The 20,980-nt window shown below is 40.6% G+C and overlaps 1 protein-coding gene across 1 annotated transcript; it reads right to left on the reverse strand.

Moving 5' to 3' along the window:
* Window positions 1–1,417: 1,417 nt before the first annotated feature.
* On the reverse strand, window positions 1,418–19,597 carry atp7a (ATPase copper transporting alpha; the record flags this gene model as incomplete). Its single annotated transcript, XM_079228990.1, has 22 exons — window positions 1,418–3,584; window positions 3,724–3,826; window positions 3,911–4,028; window positions 6,015–6,218; window positions 6,905–7,047; window positions 7,198–7,344; window positions 7,501–7,714; window positions 7,821–8,003; window positions 8,943–9,137; window positions 9,341–9,475; window positions 9,565–9,719; window positions 10,508–10,635; window positions 11,145–11,236; window positions 11,325–11,558; window positions 11,699–11,921; window positions 14,155–14,231; window positions 14,317–14,478; window positions 14,711–14,874; window positions 14,961–15,173; window positions 15,337–16,098; window positions 16,791–17,295; window positions 19,478–19,597. The coding sequence occupies 22 exons, from the start codon at window positions 19,595–19,597 to the stop codon at window positions 3,311–3,313; spliced, it is 4,551 nt and encodes a 1,516-aa protein (XP_079085116.1). The 3' UTR covers window positions 1,418–3,310.
* Window positions 19,598–20,980: the final 1,383 nt, after the last annotated feature.

The following is a 20,980-nucleotide window of genomic DNA, read 5'->3' on the forward strand; positions in this document are numbered from 1 at the left end:
CTGCACAAAGTGAAACATTTTAGATTTAGGTGACAGTTTTATCATATTGTTTTTGATGTGTTGTAATACATGTTAGATATGGATGTCTTTATTGGGGAAAAAAATGCCAAAAACTATTTCAAGATAGTGTTTTTCAAGGCAAGGATATCAGAGGAGTCCATCGAAACAATATGTGTTTTAAATGTGACTTTTGCCATTATGAACTCAACCTGCTCTGTGGACTCATCATACAGGATATCTTTGACCTCAGCCTGGTGAGTTCAGTTAAAATTGTGGATCATAAACAATCCCCTACTCATTACATTTTATTGTCAAAGTGAGAAATATGCACACCTTAGAAATGGCATACAGTGACATCAGCACACACTATCACAGATGTAAAACAGTCGGATGTTGTAACTTCTGTCCTGCAGTCGTCAGTATTCAGACGGTAACGGAGACTGTCAGTGTACTCTGTGCTGTGAAGGCCTGCATTGATTGCATCTGTGTGCCACATTTACAGGAGATTTATCATCAGACATTAAAATCAGGGATTAGAGTGAAAAAGATGGACTTGAAGCCACAAAACCAACAAGCAGTACTTAGCAAACCTATCCTAATTCTGCAACTTTAAGATAGATTTTGTATTTGAAACACATCAAAGTCTTGTAAACAATGATTTGATTTGATTGCACCTTTTGCTCATCATGATGTGTAATTTCTGTGAGGTGTTTAATGTTTAATATACTGTAAATCTACATACATATATTGCTGTAAAAGTAACTTTATTTTAGATCGTCATTGTGTCCTGAGAGATGTGTTGGAGGTGGAGCTGTTCCAAGTGAAGTTTGTTATTTAGTGTTAAAGGTAACTGAATGTAGCATTTTCCAATTTCAGCTGTTTCGGTACGTTAGTCCAGAAAAGCACAATAATTCGACATATTTCAAATGCTGCACATTTTAAAAACATGTTAAACCTGTTCAGTTTACTGACCGCAATACTTTTCAATACATCCAAGGAAAGATGATAAATATTAAACTTCTCCTTTGGTAGACACTATTTACGAGTGTCCCTTAACCTCTGACTGCATCTGATGAGAACCAATTCCCCTTTAACGTGTTCAAAAATACTAAATCAACTACCTAATAAATAAAATTTTCACGATCTTCTACCTACCAAATGAGATGAAATGTCTCTACAGCCAAAGCGATACAAAGCAACTCGAGGAAGAAGTAATTTACATTCATAGCAATGAATATTTTTAAAATATAACAAAAATATGGTATTTGTTTTGCAGTACACTGGGGTGATGTGATGTTTAGACTAACTGGAAGAAATAAAAGTTGATGAAATCTTGCATCTGGTGTTTGCTGATTATGTTTGACTGCAGCTCTAGAGCGCCATCTCCTGGTTCAAAGTGGAAACAGCCGAATGACGTTACAAAAGTGTTTTATTCAAGGCACATAATGTTCAGATGAACTATGAAAAACAGCAAACTTGCGTCATTTGACTGCACACAGATCTGAAGCCCTACGACGGACGTCTTTACAAAGCAATGCACAAAAACAATTGCACACGGAGCGCTTTGACAGCTACAGAACATAATGCATCATGGGAAAGCGGCAGGACAAACTGACGGCTCCTTTCATCATCCAAAATAATTACTAGAGGGGTTCAGACACAAATTACAGGAATAACTGGACTGTAGTGATTATCTCCTGAGTTGACACAGTCAATAGCAATGCAGAAAATCTTTGTTATACCTTTACAGGAGAAAACATAAAGCAGACAGTTTAACAGTAGCTGTCTACGATTGAACGATGTCATCTCAATTATACAACTTGTACTGTGATTTTTAAGAAACACTCTACATAATTCAACATTTGTCTCTCAGTAACTTGTTTGGTGCTACTGCTGAGACACAGCTGTGTTGTTCTGCTCCCCTGGGTTTAAAGATGTTTCTTTGATCAAGGGCAACAGTGTGATTCACATTTCTTTTAAAGCAGAAAGACTTACACCACTGAAAGATATTCCTGTAAACAATAACATAGTGTGGCGGCAGAAAGAACACAAATGCATTTGCAATAGGCTTTTTTTCCACAGCAGACATTTTGACTTTTCATAGTAGGAAAAGAGTCACTTGTGTTAACATTAACCAACGGCTCTGTTCAAAGCACGTGTCCCTTTCAAGTGAGCAAGCATTCACAATATGAAACTAAGATAGCTAAATGGAATCCAGCCTTCGATCATTTGACTATTTACGCCTGTACATTTTCCTACTGTGATGAGTCAAAATGTCTTCCGTTAAAAGTGGCCGTTTGGCTTTTTCGACATTACGACACAAAACCTTCTCTTTGCAACGAGTTAATAAAGTAATTCAAGCACAGACTAAGTCATCCATGTAACAATTTCCATTTAAGTTTAACAGTGAATGAAGTTCACATTCAGTGACTGACATCCGGTATCACGAGGCAAAGACGCAGCTATGGAAACATTTGACGACCTCTATTCACACGAGTTCCCACTCAGTCCAAGGTGACCTCTGTCCAATGCTATCTTTGGAATGTGTTGGACTTTGCCAAGGTGGCACTTGGGTAACATTGATATTTACAACTCACTCCATTAGCACTCCGCACAAAAAAAGAAAAATCTGATTTCAGCAAGTTGCAAGACTTCTTTTCACCGACTGAGCTACTTTGCCTCGCTCAGTAACTACACATTTTGGGAGATTGAAAGTGAAAATTTGCATTTGGATTCAAAAACTTCATTTTTCACAAAGAATATAATGGAGAAAAAAAAATAGATAAATAAAGGTAATATAAATACTCTGGAATAGATTATACAACAGTGTTATTATAATTTTTCGTTGAAGGAAATGAGTTAAAATACAACTCAGTAGTGTCCACTCTTATACGGGGCACCACTGTTAAAATGTCTTTGGAGAGCCATTAAAGATTGTACTGGCAGCGGTGCTGATCATCTTTCTGCTTCCTGGTTGTGGTCGGCTCTGTGGATGCTTCATGCCTATGCACACAGAGTGTCAAAGGGTTGGTCAGCGTGTGCCCGAGGGTGGTGACCTCAACAAAAGACAATCTGCAACTCAGGGACAGAAAGCAACCCCCTCTGGAGTGCATGTGATCAGCTGGTTGAGCTAAAATAAAACGAGGGGCATGTAAGTCAACAGTGCTGCCCTGAGACATCTACAACAGACAGATGGACCGTTGTTCAGTGTGACCCTTTAAGCTCAGCACGGCCGAGCCTTGAATAAATGCATTTACCATCTACTTCTTCGGCATTTATATAAAAGTTGTTGCATGTGAGCCTCATGTTTTCAGCAAAAGTCCTCCTCACACATCGCCTCCCCCACCAGCAGGGAATGTTTGTCGGGCTCACTGAGCACCAAGCTGTTGAGAGAGTGCTTGTCCGAGCGCAGGGAGTTGATGGAGGCACGACTGTAGTTCACAATGCGGTCCAGCAGGCTGAGTCTGGGGGAGGGACGACGCATCTCGCCCATGCCGATGTGGACGCTGACGTCCGACAGGCTTCCCTGCCGTCTGCTGTTACCCAGTTTGGCCTCTAACTGCTCAGCCGTGGGCTTAGTGTAACTAAACAAAGCCGAGGAGAGAGAGAGACAAATATGGAAATTAATGGGGAAAAATGGTTTTAGATGAATATTATCAAAAGGGTGAAAAAACAAAGCACACAGATAGAAAGGCCCCTACAAAGCAGTAAATAACTCATTACCATTTGAGTAGCAGGGAGGACAAAACCACAGAGACAGACGACAGAGCCATGGCAGCAGAGCCCATCCACGGCTGCAACACCAGACCAATTGGAAGGAACACACCTGTGGACAGACACGGTTCAGATTAGCACTGTGAGACTGTCAGTGTGATGACGTCAACTAAATGTATCTTTTGCAGTCACCTACCAGCAGCAATAGGAATGCCAACCAGGTTGTAGATAAGAGCAAATACAAAGTTGATCCTGATCCTTCTGACAGTCTTTTTAGAAAGGTCAATGCTGGCCACCACATCCAGGAGGTCGTTCTGCCGACAAGATTATGAAATAAGGCCAAATGAAAAGGGTTGTAATATCAGACAAATTGTGCATCTTAATAAAATTAAAACCACATGCCAAGTAAAAATTGCAGAGAGGTTAACACATTTGAGATAATAATAAACAATAATGTTTGAAACCAGTGGTACAAAATAGACACAATAATTCTTTGGAAAATAAAAACAAACAAACATAGTTTACATCTAGAAGCATTATTCTGACACTGCATACATTATATATATGAAATATATGATAATGATGAATACCACAATAACACTGTTCCTTGCAATAAGTAATTGATTGAGTTATTATCCGATTAAAATCTTCTTGAAAAAAATAAAAAGGAAATCATTTTGTTGAACAAAGGGAACTGCATACAAAAGGCATTTTAAACTGATAGTTTTCTGATATTCTCAATAAGTCAAAAAACAGCAAAAATAATAATTTGCTACAAACTAATGATTAAGACAACTAAAGCTGAGTTTAGACTACAGGAGTTTTAAGATTCTAGCCAAAATTGTGTCGCATCACACACACGAGGAGAATCTTCACAGATGTTCCCTTTATTTTCAAACATGCCCACACTCCCAAGATTTAAAAAGAATGGCACGTCACACACTACAGGATATTATTAAATGATTGTACCAACGCAGCACCTCACATGATGTCTCTCACGTTTCAAGAGATGTTAACAACAGGGAGACTGACATGACGCTACAACTTGCTCAGGAAGTCATGATGTCATCCCGCAGACTTTTAGCTCCTAAATATCAAACATGTTTGAAATAATCGGGGCCGCCACGCGGGATCTGTGAAGCCCTCACATTACCCGGTAATCTGGTGCCGAACATCACTACGAACCAAGGACTCGGACCAGATGAGTTAAAAGTAGGGATGGGTATCGTTTGGGTTTTTTCCGATACCGGTGCTAAACCGATACTTTTAAAACGATACCGGTGCCTAAACGGTGCCTGAACCGATACTTTTTTATTGCCAAGGCAATTTTCTTTTCTTCAAATTGAACAATATTATTAACTGTTTAAAGTATACTATAGATATAAATAAATAAGTACATACAAAATACGCTTCAAACTACAGCTTCAAACCTTTTAACTTCAAACTATAAACACTGTTGGATCCTAAAACTGCTGCTTTACTGGACTACACGTCACCATTAAAATCAACTGGAGAGATTTGTTCCATCAAGCCGAGGACGGACGTTCAAAAGCTCGTGCTCGTGTCTCTCGTGTCTCTCATGTCTCCAGCGATCTCTGTGTGCGCGCCCTGTGTGTGTGAGCGCTGGAGGCCCCGCCCCCTCGAGCCCCGCTCTGCATGCAGGTAGACAGAGAGCAGAGCAGCGAGTGCACTCTGATCCGCGCTATTTTAATAATCGTTTTTAACGTGCGGGTACCGCGCTACCTTTTTAGTATCTATATACCGTGCAACTTTACAGAGTAGGTTAAAAAAAAAGTATTTAAATAGGCTCAGGCACCGGAAGGAAGCACCGAAATCTGCGTTGCTTTTCAGTCCGGTAGGTACCGGACGTGTTGGAACCGGTGCCATACTGGCACCGGTTCTCGGTACCCAACCCTAGTTAAAAGGGGTTAAAATCTAACCAAAACTCCTGTAGTCTGAGTCTGGCTTAAACTGACCCTATAGGCACTTCTGTATTTATAAGTTAAAGTACTTCGACAAAGGGAATGTATCTTTTTTTCTCTCTGAAGTCACGCGAATAATGTGAAAAATCATATGTTGCTGTCTTGCAAAATATGGCATATTGCAGTATCACTTGTATTACACGTTTGGTGTCATGACAGTGTTGCATACGGTGCGTTATCTGTGACACTGTAATGCCAGATCCTGCGTTTCACACTGCCTCTTTGCTGCAGGGCACACATTTTATGTTTGATGTTATGAAACAGCTAGCTGGTCTGTAGGCCAGAGACATAAGACTTAACTCAAGCACAAATTCTCACCCTGATCAAAACCACATCGGCTGCCTCTATGGCCACATCTGTCCCGGTTCCTATGGCAATGCCCACGTCAGCCATGGCCAGAGCGGGTGAGTCGTTGACCCCGTCGCCCACCATGGCTACTCTCTTTCCAGCCTGCTGCAGCTGCTCCACCTTGGCAACCTTGTGGGAGGGCAGCACCTCTGCAAACACCTTCCTGATGCCCACCTGTGGGAGAGGCGGAGTCAGACAGGCTCACAAAGAGTAACAAATTAGCTTTCAAAACATTTCAGACTGGGGTATGAAATTAAAAAAAAAAAACGTATGGAGCCAGGGTAGGAGGGGTAATATTCAGAGAAATAAATAGCGTGTGTGTGTGGGGGTCATAGAAACCCATTGCTTCCCTTTGCAAGGTTGGATCAACCACAGACATCACCGGTAACGTGAGCCGCTAAGTGCAAAATATATGAATCATAATAGTATTTATTTATGTTCATAAAAGAAAAAGGCATGACTGTCGCCTCGCTCAGAGGCCATCCGTACCATAACAACACTACTTAAAGCGAAACTCAGACGGCAGCTGGTGTTACCACAGTTTTGCACAATTGTTTATTTTTTTCTCATAATTTTCTCTGAATATTACCACTCTCCACTGGCTCCGTAATTTTTTTATTTTTTTTTTACTTAAAATGTCTCTAATACGCCATCAGAGAGACTTGACATGAATAAGAATTTGATTACGGCAATATTCTAGTTTTATATCAACATTATTAATGCTTTCTTCTCAAACCATATTACTCTTTTCTTCTACAGTATATTCTAAATGTTTGAAATGTGTATTAAAGCACAGATTTTCACTCTTAAAATATTGATTTGTCACATCATCTAGCTCTATTTCCACTTTCTGTCCATACCTGAGCTGCAATGGCTCGTGCCGTCTTGCTGTTGTCTCCAGTCATCAGCACAACCTCCAGGCCCATGTTGAGCAGAGTGTGAACCGCCAGCTCAGCCTCCGGCTTCACTGTGTCTGCTATGGCTATCATCGCACACAGCAGATCTACGCACAAAAGAAAACACTTTCAAATTAAATGTGGGAGTCAGTAAAAGGAATACAAAAAGGTTTTATACAATAACGTAACAGTTGGCAGTCAGGAAATGATGGCACAGAGATAAAAGACTGCATTTCTTGATGAACGGCACTACTCACTGTCTACAGCTACTAGAACAGCAGTGCGTCCTCTGCGCTCATGCTCGACCATGGCCTCATCTATATCCGGTCTAACCTGCAGGCAATTCCTTTTCATCCACTCTCTATTGCCAATCAACACAACGTAGTTGGCGGTCTGGACGAGGCCTACACACAGAGATCATTTGGGTTAGACAACAGCAAGGAAACAAAGATGAATGACATTTACTGAAACTACCTTAATTCGTAATCTTAGGACTAAATTAAAAATGTTTCAGTATTTCTATTGAATACACAACAACAACAATGTGTTTCCCAACATACTTAGTGGCTGTGGGTCCATGATGAGTGGATGGGAGCTGGTGGACATCCTGGTGTCACTGATCTGGACGAGGACGCTGTTGCGCTGGTTGTTGTCCTCGCTATCGCTGTCTGCCTGGTTCAGTAGGCCCTCTGTGTTGCTGACCTGACACCGAATGCCACAGCCGGGCACTGCCTGAAAGTCGGTGCACGCGCCAAGAGACTCTGTGCTGAGCTCCTTCACACAGAAAATAATGAATGTTTAATAAGTGGAGCACACGGAGGATCGTGTAGTGGATCTAAGATTGTAAAGTGTGGGCGTTAGATTTAAGCTAGAGACAAACCTGTTTGCAGTATTTGGTGATAGCTGCTCCCAGAGGGTGTTCACTGTTGTTCTCCGCTGTACCCACGATGGCCAGCAGTCGGGAACGAGGCATCTTGTTCCCCTCCACAACTATCTTGACTTGGATAACCTTCGGAGCGCCATACGTGATGGTCCCAGTCTTATCGAACACCACTGACTGGACCTGCCAATAGAAGGAGATGTGAGAAAAATAAAAATAAAGACCATCAGGCTGAATTTAAAATCTTTTACGATTTTCAATTAGAGTAACATCTAGACCAGGGGTCTGCAACCTTTTTGATATGAAGTGGCATTTTAAGATTTTCCTATTAATCAGTGTGCCATATCAACATGAAGTTGAATTATGCCATCGCATCCAAATGTAAATCTTCAACAGATCTCTAATCTGGGCAACATGCATAGCAACATTTGAAAAACATTTTCTCCCATAATCAGGACATTGTAATAGATCCATAGATCTCAATGGAATTGCATTTATATAGCACCTTTCTAGCCTCAAAGCGCTGTATACTACATTTCAACATTCACATACTGAGGCTGCCATGCAAGGGGCCACCTGCACATCAGGAACTTGCTACCTAATCTGCACGCACACACACACACACACACACACACACACACACACACACACACACACACACACACACACACACACACACATACATACACACACACACTAGAGGCTGTATACAAGAAGGCTGCCATCATTATGGAAACATCCACATCTTAAACAAACTTAACAAATTCTGCGAAGAAGGCAACGAGTATTAGCCAATCAGAGGCAGATTAGGGCGGGTCTTTGTGCAATGAGGGAGGAGAAAATTAAACTACTATAAAAAACTGCCAATCGCTGTGCAAGAGCCTAACTGCACATGTGCTAACTGCACATTAATGCGGACTGCACATCTGGCATGTGTATGAGAGGGCCAAAAAACGTACAGACTTATTGTTAGTGAGACACTGGTTCAGCTACCACGCAATCGACACTCATGTGGTTTGTAACCTAGTAAACCAAATCCATTTCATAATGCGTTTAAATTGACAGTTGGTCTGTTACATAGCTGGCTGACTACATACGTGTGTCAGAATATCATTAACACACCTTATGCGCCATCTCGAGTGGCTCTCCTCCCTTTATCAGGATGCCATTTTGGGCTCCGACCCCTGTGCCCACCATCACAGCTGTCGGGGTTGCCAAGCCAAGGGAACAGGGACATGCGATGCATAACACGGTTATGGAGGCCTGGAAGGCGAAACGAATCACTGCCTCAGCTTTGGAAATGCTCTTGTCGTAACCCTGCAGGGAGGAAATGGAGTGGTTAGATTTTCTCCCAAATAAATTACAAATCACTTTTCCCATCTCTGAAAAAGAAATAAAGTCCCACAGTAATAAGGTCTAATGTCTAATGTTTTAAATCAGTAAAAAAATAAATGGAAGTCATCTTCTGATGCTGTACTGAGGAGCTCGGTACAGATATCAAGATTGAAAAGAAGACTCACAGGAAAGTACTTCTCCACTAGAGAGAAGTCGAGAAACCCGATGACGATCCAGGCGATCAGCGTGAGGACGGATATGCCAACAATGAAGGGGACAAAGTAGCCACTGATCTTATCTGCATACTGCTGGATGGGAGCCTACACATGAAAAGGTCAGCCTTTTAACAACTAAGCAATTACCTCCAAAGCATGTGTACACAGTGCAGATCTCAAACCACATAATTCACCTTTGAAGTCTGAGCCTCCTCTACAAGTTTGACAATCTGAGACAGCGTGGTGTCCGTGCCTACATGTGTAGCACTGACGAGCAGAGAGCCATTTTGGTTAATGGAGCCTGCAATCACAATGCTCCCGGGCTTCTTAGTCACTGGCATGGCCTCACCTGAAGTCATAGAGCAACAGCTGGTCAGAAAACACAACAGTAGCAGGACATCTGTAGCAAATACTGAAGCTCTAGCAGAAACCGCAACTCAAAAAATAATCAAAGACTACATGTTCATTAGTAGTGGTGATGAAGACTAACGATGTGGCAAACAAAGGCTAATAATTGTCGTGATAAACGTCAAAAGACACATTTCAGGGATCAATTGGAGCCGGAGTGTTTGTGAAAGTCAGATCTCTTGCATTAGCTCACCTAACCCGAATACTTACATTTGTGATACAGGGTTCCCTCTATTTTTGAGAAACAATTTTCCAGGACATTTTCTGGAGAGCACTTGGTCACAAACAGTCCTATAATTTACCGGTAGCCTGGTTGTGACACATTTAACCCTAGTTGTATTTCTCCTTTGTTAATGATGCAGGGTTCATGATGAAGTGTACAATAAGGCAGTGTAAGCGGCCAACCTCTGTTTTCATTATCAGCACTGCCATGTTTTTGTTTTGTTACTTACAAAGCTGTAATGTGTAAATTGTAATAAAGTAGTATATCACAACTTGATGTACACTGTAAGGTGTGAGTTGCATTGTTTGTTATGGGTTGTTGCTGTATTGATGAAGACGAACAAAATCTAATTTCAAACAAAATAGGCACCTAAGTTTATTTAGGCGATCTTAAATAGCCACTTTAATACATTTCCAGGTGTTTCCATGACTGGCAAACTACTTTCTAAATTTAGGTTTACCAATCAATACTAATATATACTTGTTCACTCATTCACTGCGACCAACCTGTGATCAGTGACTCGTCGGCCATGGAGTGTCCCTCGATGACCCGCCCATCTACCGGAAACTTCCCTCCAGGAACGACTTTCACCACGTCGCCCCTCTGCACCAGCTCGACATCCACCTGCTCCTCACTGGAACACACAATACATACTATATAGTGTTGCTACAAGGTTAGACTAATACTACACTATTGCTGTAAGTATATTTTACAATACAGCAGAAAACTATGCAGTTTTACAAGCAGATTTCTTGCAGCGGGTTTACCAGATCAAAAAGACATTCCCTGTTTTATTTGGCTTTAGTTAACGTAAAGTGCAATGTGATGGATATAAAACAGACAATTTATGCTGGGATTTTTTATTTCACATATTAGCACTGGGCATTTCTGAAATATCAAATTATGCTATTTTAAGGATGACTAGTGAGGTTTTCAGACAACACAAACAATTAAAACTGGGGATTAAATCGAAATTACACTTAGAATAGACAAATGTGCTATTCTTACTTGTTTATGCAGCCTTTGTTATGCTCAAGGGAGACCTTGACATAACTACTGACATTTAAATTGCAAACATTAAGATATCTAGTAATCTAAAAGCAATTTAAGATACGAAAGGCTTGTGTAAACAAAATGCGGTACCTGATAAGGGACTTGTCACTGCCGAGTGTGACCACTGTGGCCTCAGTGGCTTGGAGAGACATCAACTTGGACAAAGCTTCTGATGTCTTGCTCTGGGTGGAGGAAGAAGATTTCCCGTTGACTAATACATTCAATTCAAGTCCAGCATTTCAAGTCATAGATATCAATAATGAGCTAAACCTTGGCAATCTGTTCCAGCCAGCGCCCCAGGGAGATAAAGACAAAGAGCATCGGTGGTGTGTCGAAGAAGGTGATGGGGTTGACTTTCGCCTTCTCCACCATGGCGACTATGAGGACGACCAGCGAGTAGGTAAAGGCTATGGAGGTAGCCAGAACTATTAGTACATCCATGTTTGCAGATCGGTGTTTGAGTGCTTTGTAGGCTTGAATGTAGAAGTAGCGACCTCCAATAAACTAAAGAGAGGGAAAAACAGAAAAGCCTTGATTAGCGAAACCACAAACATTTCATTCAGAGTCCCTCACTTCTCCTGAACAAGTGCCTCTTTCAAAAAAAAAGTGTGCTGCTGAAAATTTCCAGTGCAGTCGATTTTTACCTGTACAGGCACACAGAAGAGGAAGGAGAGGAGGTTCATGACGGAGAGCCCTGGGAGCAGCTGTCTCTCCAGGAACATGGCGGCGTGGAAGTGGTTGCGGTCCTCCACTGTGGCATTGTGTTCATGTGAAACATTCATCTGGTGGTCCATGATAATCATGTAGGTCATCATGCCCATCACAGGCACACAGAAAAACAAGCTCACCAGGAAAGATTTTCTCCACCTTAAAGAGCAGAGACAGTTGTGTGTTAGAAATAAATTCATTTAATTCATGCATCCACTGCATATAATGCTGAACAAACAGCCAGTATGCTTGTATATAAAGTATTACTTAGAGAACAAAAATTTAAAATCAAAACCATCGTATTCCCACATTTAATTAATACACATGTGTTTCAAAAACATCCTTCCCCAACTAGTTCTCCAAGTTGACATGAAACTATCCATGGCATTAAACAAGACTGCATTTATTATTTATAGTTTCACTGGCTATAGCAACAGAGTGCTGCAGTGAGGAGGGTCCTAAAACCCAGAAATGCGTTTTTTGCATTTCTGGTTCCTTAAATATAAGCCAAAGAGATTTTAACATTTTATTCTACGATACAAATACTCCTCTTGGGAATTTTTAAGCTTTTACCTGGCGCTTGCTAACAAGTGGCTAAATTAAACTACTTAATGTAATTGCACTTGTACTTTTTATTTCTTCTGATTGCATTCACGCTAACAATATTGTAAAAGTGGTGTTTAATTGTGAAGATTATGTTGCTGAACCAAATGTTCATGAACGCTTATGTTTTGCAATAATGCAAAATCCCATTGGCTCTTGAACCCGTTCAATGCCAAACTGCAAGGTTGGCCTGAAAAATGTGGTTATCCCTGCAGCACTATATATAGAGTTGGGTGTTGTAATAACAGAATCCATTGAGTAATGTTATGTGGGTCTGTTTACACCCGACCTAAAAACAGAACTGATTTCTGAGAAAAAGCCAAGCGAATTGTTGAGTCATCATTTAAAAAAACAAGAACGCTAAAATCTCCCTCTGCCCTTACTCCCATATGCAAATCACCTGTTTCTACCGTTAAGCATCGACAAAACCTTTGCACCCTGGAAGAATATGGGCCTTGTCTCTTTTAGTAACCTTTATGTAGGTAGGACCTTCGGAAACTTCACTGACCTAGCCACAAAATTTGGTATTTCTAATGCAGGTCTATTCAGATATTTTCAGTTGCGCAATTTCACCAAAACACAATTCACTTCATTCCCTGTTCTGCCTGAAAAAACTTTGTTAGAAGACATCATGTCCTCTCCAGATTCACAAAATAGTATCTCTTCAATCCATGGTCTTCTTTTATCACAAACTCCTCCTCTTGTAGGCCTGATGAATATTTGGGAAAATGAACTAGGTCTTACACTAGATGAATTCTGGTGGAGTGATGTATTGCTCAGAATTAATACTACTTGTATTTGTGCATGTATGCGCCTCATCCAATTCAAGGTTGTCTTCAGAATTCACGACACAAGGGCCAGGCTGAAAAAGCGGTTTCCTGAAACAGATGAACTCTGTGTTTGGTGCTCTCAATCTCCAGCAGACCACACACACACTTGTTTCTCTTGCCCTAAACTACACTCTTTTTTGATACCCTTTCTGCAGTCTTTAATATTCGGATGTCTCCATGCCCTTTGATTGCTATATTTGGCGTGTCTCCTGTTGTGGGAAGGTTTACTAGATGTCAACTGATGTTATTGCATTTGCTGCTCTGATAGCCAAGCGTCAGATACTGCTACATTGGAAGAACCCAAAGCCGCCTAGCACATACTCCTGGTCTGAAGAGGTAATGTCATTTTTACACCTTGAAAAAAACCAAACACACCGTCGGAGGATCTCTGAAGGAATTTCACAAAACCTGGGACCCTTTCCTTTCTTATGCAAATGGCCAGCCTTCTGCCAACAGCCCCCCCGCCCCCTCCCCTTTCATTTGTTTGGTTGTTGTTTTTGTTCTGTTTATTATGTTTAAAAAAAAAACAAAAAAAACCCTGTAAACATTCCTATACAGCTTGTATCGTTTATTGAGGTTTGACCAATAAACACATACATATATACACATGCATATATATATATACATATATATATATATATATATATATATATATATATATATATATATATATATATATATATATATATATATATATACACACATATATATGCATATATATATATATATACATATATATATATATATATATATATATATATATATATATATATATATATATATATATATATATATATATATATATATATATATACATATAAATTCAGCAACATTCAGCATAAAATGGATTCTAGCTACAGTATATCAGAAACACTTGCGTTGGAAAGATGGATTAAAATCAATATCAAAGCATAAATGGGGGACATGTTCTTGGTGTACAAAAACAAAATGATGCTTACTGTCGGATCTCTTTGCTGTGGTCCAGGTGGCTGGCGGTGCGGTCACGCTTCACCAAAGATGCTTCAAACCCCAGATTCTAAAAATAACAAACTGGTAATCAAATGTACTATCCTTACAATTAAGAAATAAGTGAACCAATGGTTAAAAAAAAATAAAAATACCTCGATCAGCTTGATGACGTCTCGTGGCCCTATAATTTCAGAGTCGTGCTTGATGTGTGCTTTGTTGGTTGCCAATGCAACAGAGGCATATATAATCCCCTTTTCTCTCATGAGGCTGGATTCAATTTTGTGAACACAAGAGGCGCACGTCATTCCCCTGACCTGAAAGAAGGTGAAGAGGAGCAGTCAAGTAGAGAAAGGGACACAAAGGGAGGAACAGACAGGATTCATTCCTGAAAAGGAGGCCGATCTCTCTTTCAAACTGTCTACATATCGTCTCAACTAGTGATGAAAATGTGTATTCATGGCTTTCATATTGTGGAAATAAATGATTACATCTTTTCTTCTTAATGCAACACAAATCTAATGTCAATGCAACCGTACGGTGACTCACCACTAGTTCTAGGTTTCCATCTGAACCTTCGTAGTTCTCCATAACCGAGGCGGTGAAGCCCAGCTCTTTCACACACTCAGCTACTTTCACAGGGTCGATAAGCTCAGGGTTATAACGCACTTCTGCTTTACTGGCCATTAGTGCTACCAGCACTGAGTAGATACCTGCACAACATTAAAGATGTTTATCTCCTGGGGAAAGCAATGACATACGATTTGTCCTCGTTCATTATTTTGGTGTTTTTACAGACCAGATTCATTCTTGAGGTTTCTCTCGATGTTTGCCACACAGGAAGCACAGGTCATCCCTCCTATCTGGATGTAGCATTTGGAGTGCGTGTCTTTGTCCTGTCCCCGAAGGGTTTCTTTGTGTAGGTCACTGTCCAACTCCTTATCTTTCACATGTGAAAGACTCAAAGACTTTGAGAGACTGGGATTTGGTGCAGGCAGCAGAGAGTTGGTCTCTGTGGACAACAAATGATAGCTTTTAAATGAAACCTCACAGTTGAACTACTCCCACTGGCAGAGGAGCTTCCAGAGGTAACAAAGATAAATACGTTAAAACTGCTTTAGCCATCTCTCTAGGTGAGAAAATAGCTGTCTCAAAAATCACACCAACTATCTTACCAGGTAGGAATGCATCAAAGCCCATGTCCTCCACAGCCTCCCTCAGCTCCTCTGGTGTGGTCAGGAGGGAATCATACTCAAAGGTCCCCGTGTGATCAGACAGAGAGACGTGGGCTGAAATCACCCCCTTCTTTTGGGAAATCATGCCTTCGATTGACTGGACACAGGAGTTGCATGTCATGCCCTCAATGTGAATATTAACTACAGATGCTAGTGGCTGGGTAAAGCAAGATTGAGAGGCAGCAGGTTTTGCCTGGGTTGCTCGTGCAGGCCGAGGTGGCGATAAGGCAGGCGTGGGCGAAACAGAACAGAGAGGGCCAGAGGAGTCCCAGGTTTGAGTCTTGAAGTTTCCCGGAGGCAGCGCCTCAATGGCCTGCTGCAACTGAGTCACAGTGACCTTCAGAGGGTCATAGCAAATGGAGGCCTTCTCCTTCTTCAGAGACACCTCCACAGAGGAGACACCAGGCAGCATAGAGATATTGTCTTGGATATTGACCACGCATGAATGGCAGTGCATGCCTTTCACCCTCAGCGAGATAAGAGTCGTGTCTATGAAGATTTCAGTCTCCTCTGACGGCGAAGAAACAGTTGGTTTTTGAGAATCGACTAAACGTTCGATTTCACTGAGGGACAGCTGCAAAGGCCAAGGCTTGGATTTGACAAATGCATTGAAGCCGGCCACAGCAATCTGGTCGGTGATGGTTTGGACAGTGATGAGGTAAGGCAGGTACACGATTGTAGCTTCCTGAGTCTCCAACACAACTGTTGAGAATAAAGACATGACAAAGTTAAAAATACCAACGCAAAGAACGAAGGACTTTTTAAAAAAGGCAAGATTTCACTAGAACAGGAAGTGGCTGCATGAAAAGATGACGCAGATTTTTGCAATCAATGAGGCAGACAAAAAAATTCACAAAAACAACATTCATGTCCATATTTGCAGCCACGAAATTTACGCACATGAAGCGTATCTTGTACCATACAATCCTGTATGTTGGATCCTCGTCTTTTAAGCCTTAATACCAAAGAGGACAGAGCTTTAACAGTCACAGAATATTTTACAATTCATTAATATGAATTGGCCTCAAAACACTTTGTAACTTGGGTTTTGAAAAGTACTTAAGATTAATATCATTATCATAAAGATATCGTTTTTGTTAAACTCCATTTAGAAACTCAAATTTATTAAAATATCCCTTGACCCAGGTGGGCGGGTTTAATGTTTGTGTGTCGAGATCACAACACCACAGGAGGGATTTCATTTATCATCATCAAACCCACTGAGCAACCTGTCAGAGGTGAAGATACAGAGAGCCAGACCTACACAATGACATGACAGACAGCTAGATACAAGACGTGCATTCCTGTGTAGTGCAGCAACTGTGTTACAACATTGATTCTAGCTCAGACAGTGTGGCATGGCTCACAGCTAGTAAACAGTTCAAGTACATCACCTTTGATCTTTTCAATCCCTTTCAGTTTTCCAATCTTCCCTTCAATAGTGGTGGTGCACGAGTGACAGGTCATTCCTTCAATGTTCAACTTAAGAAGCGCCACCCCGTCTCCGGTGTCGTGAGATGGAGACAAGGCTGGGCCTTGTTGCATTGGACTGCTGGTTGTGGGCTTCTCCAGAGGTGTTAAGATGGTCACCACCTCACTCAGCTGCTGCGCAGAAGTCAGGGAAGGTACAAAGGTAACAGTGATGCCCATCTGGGCTGGGCTCTCTCGGACATCCAACACTCCCTGAAACTGGGACAGCTTTTCCAAAGCATCCTGTTGAGCTTCAGGTTTCAGGCTTGAGGTGGGAATCAGCTGGGTGTCAGTAGAGACGGGTGTGGCTGTGCTGGAGTCTGATAGACTTGATTCAAAGCCCATGTCCTCGATGGCCTCTGACAGAGACGCTGGGCTATGCTGGCTGTGGTCAAATATGACTGTGGCATTCTTCTGCTCTAAAGACACCTACAAAAATAAAAGGTAACGGTTAAGCAAGTAATTCAGTTATTACAGAAAGTCCCATCACTATTGACTTGAGTTTTTCGGTCTCCCGATAATACTGTTAATAACCAAATTAAAAGCTGCAAACGAGCCCATGCACCTTCCTGGTCGACACGACCAAGCATCCTTTTAAAAAAGGAACTTTGCAGAGTACAATAGGTTGAGGGGGCAGGACTAAATTGTAGGAGGCAGAGATGTAAAAACTGGCCAAAAATGACGTACAATATTGGTTCTTAAAAATCACATATGTCCGAACTATTTGAATATCAAGTTTAAGTCCATGAAACAGACACCAATGAAACAAAAAATTACTGCTGAGAGCAATGATTGTCTACGACAAACTGTTCATGGATTATTAAAGGATATGAGTCTATAACATCACTGAAACATTGTTACATAAAAAAGTAAACAATTGATGACTTTTGATCGCAAAGGGAAAAAAACAATAAGGCTTCTTCTTGCCAGCCGCTGGTAAATGCTCAGGTCCTAATGAAGGTGTCTCTCTTTCTTGAGATTAATAAGAGAATATGTACGAGTAATAATGCTTAACACAAAATGCTGGTTTGTTTGTAGTCATCAAGCTTATTGATTTAATGGTAAGATACTGTACAACAGTTGCAATCAGATCGTACATTTACAATTGAAGGGATGATTTTTTCTCCACCGATATTAGATGATATTAACTTTATTGTGTCGTTACATGCTGCTAGACCGCCCCGTTAATACAGGTGAGAGTAAACCGTAAACAGTTTTTGACCGCAGTGAAAATGTTGGTTTTAAAAGATTAACAAATATGGAGAGTAGCAGAATATTTCTTTAATCTTTTTTCAATACATTTTGACTTTTGGACCGACTGTTGCTCACTATGTGTGTGTGTGTGTGTGTGTGTGTGTGTGTGTGTGTGTGTGTGTGTGTGTGTGTGTGTGTGTGTGTTTGAGAGAGAAGAGAAGGTCAAAAGGAGTGTTTAATAATAATGTTAATGAAACATAATGCTATGTTATATACCGGTAGTTCTACCAAGCACAGACAAAGATTTTCAAAAGGGAGTTGGAGTCATTGCCATTACATTTATTTATATTGATATAGAATGTTCACACACTTTTATACATTTAAAGATCCATTAGACGCTGGCAATGTTGAGTAACCATGATTGGACGATATGAAAACAGAAACATCCGCCCAACCGTGAGTCGCCTTATGTAACCATACCCACATCATTCAATTCCATTTCTGTTTTATGGCTTTTTTCCCCAGCCAAACCGGGATTCTGCACAGAGTCAACAGTGGACCTTGTGTGTGTATGTATATATATATAAAAAGGTAAAGTGAATACATTGCCTAAGCTCACATCATGTTTTGTCAGCATGATGACCCTTAACTCTTCCTCTTTAGCAAGAAGGAAACATGTGACACACTGAATGGATCACTTGACTGAACCATGAGTTACAGACCACCGTGGGGATTTTGTTACGAGTGAGTGTGCCTGCCTGTTGGATTAATTTTTATTTTTTCTGAGAATGAGAGACGGGGGAGGTGCAAGGAATGAGACAATGACTGTTGCACAAAGAAAAACGTATCCACTCCTTCCAGATCATGTCTATATAAATTAACTTAAAATGACCCAGGAACCAAATTCTCTTAAGACATGAATTACATTTCCTGCGGGTCACGACTGCATATCGACCTTCTGTCACAGTCCTGCAAAGGGCAGTGCTTAATCTGGAGCACAATATTACGTTATCTTCTCATTTAACCTCAGCCTGAGGGGTAAACACACAATAAACAAAACAGCAGACCACAACTATTGCAATGAAGCTGTCTCTCATGGCGTCATTGATGTTGCTTTGTTGTAAAGCAGACCAGCCAGTCCTGAGGGTGTAAGACTGTGGGATTTATCAAACTGCATTACCCAAAAATGGGCAGGGACCTTTGGTTAAAAGAATAATGGATACATATCTGTCTTTTTCAACAAGGTTATAATACTAAATACAGATTACGTGGCACAACATCCATGGCAGTCATTTCAGATCCGGGTTTAAACTTTTTCAAAATTTTTCATGAACTCCACCTCATCGTGGAAAAAACAAAACACTGTTTGACAAGAAATGTAAAAATGTTCTTATATCTTTGAAAAAACTGAATCTACCTTTATATGTATCACTCCAGGAAGCAACCCGATGCGCTGCTCGATGGACTGAACACAGGAGCCACAAGTCATTCCCACCACTCCAAGGGAAACTGAACACAGATTGACTTTCTGTGTCATGATTGCTTTCTCTAAAAAGGACACAAAAAAGACAGAATTTATTGTCTAACATAAAACTGAAAGTCCTTGGCTTTAGAAACAATAACATAGCGGCAATGCATCATAGAGTCTGGGCAAACGCTATAAATGAAAAAAATAGGCTCTTCTCACAGAATAAACACAACAACAACAGGCTAGTAAATATATATTATGATAGCCACTTCAGGATATTAGGGGCGTGGGGGTGACACACACACAAGAATGAGTTATTTATAGTTAGACGGCACTATGCATTAAGTCATTTATTTTATATTTTATCTCAATCAAAATCAAAAGAGACATTCATATATTACTGAGAATCACAGGACCCGAAAGCTGTAAGAAGACAAAGTGTTTTACTAAATACATTTAAGCTGTTTATAAGCTTTGCACCAAAACGAGATGTGAAAGCATTTTACAATACTACTTATTTTATAGAAACCAGGAGAGATATGCCTTTTTTAAAAGGTGAATGAAATTTGTTTTCCCATTTCTTGGATGTTAAGGCTCAACATTGACAAATAATCATATAATCCAAAAAACAAACAGAAGGTTACTTTCTTGTTTCTTTGCTTGGATGGAATAATTTGGTTATTAAACCACAGCAGATTAAAGCTCTGAACATTATGTTACTTTCATTAAAACTACAATCACCTCCAGAGTATTAACAGACAGGTAACATTACTGTCCTTCAAAAATGATGGTGCCCACCCAGAACTTAGCTACCAAGTCAATGTTTACCTAAAATATGACAACAGTCAGCTTTTCCTGAGCTTTGAAAGACACCTGCTCCACCGATACAAGGTCATATGGACTATAGGATGCAATGTCATCCATCTAATCACGAACTGATGGGCCTCATAATCAAATATTTCCCAGATGCGAGAGTAGTTTACATCTGAGACACCTAACGTTAATGAATACAACTGACGGACTGACAAAACAATCAGCATCAAGTCAAATATCGGTGTCAGAGAAAACAAATGCCATGCACTCCCTATTAACTCTCCAGCTGTTAACCAACACACATAATAACTACTGTATCTACATGTAATGTGTAACAAAGTGTGTACAATCCTCAAACATTTAATTGAGCTCACGTTAAGATTAAAGCAGCTAACTTTAACCGTAAAATAGCTTGACTTAGCAAAAACAATAACTTAAACTTAACATTAGCTTGTTACTAAACTCACAAAACAATGTACTGTCTCCTTAAAGTCAGCTGAAGTGTCCATACCACATTAGACTCATCATGCCACTGACGTTAACGTTACGTTTTATCATAAAGTAAACTCTTACTTACTGAAAGGGAAGAGCCCAGCTAGCTACAGGCTCGTGACGTCGGCTGTCAGTCTGCGTGGCTAA

This window comes from Taurulus bubalis, assembly GCF_910589615.1.
Source record: "Taurulus bubalis genome assembly, chromosome: 13".
NCBI classification, from domain to species: domain Eukaryota; kingdom Metazoa; phylum Chordata; class Actinopteri; order Perciformes; family Cottidae; genus Taurulus; species Taurulus bubalis.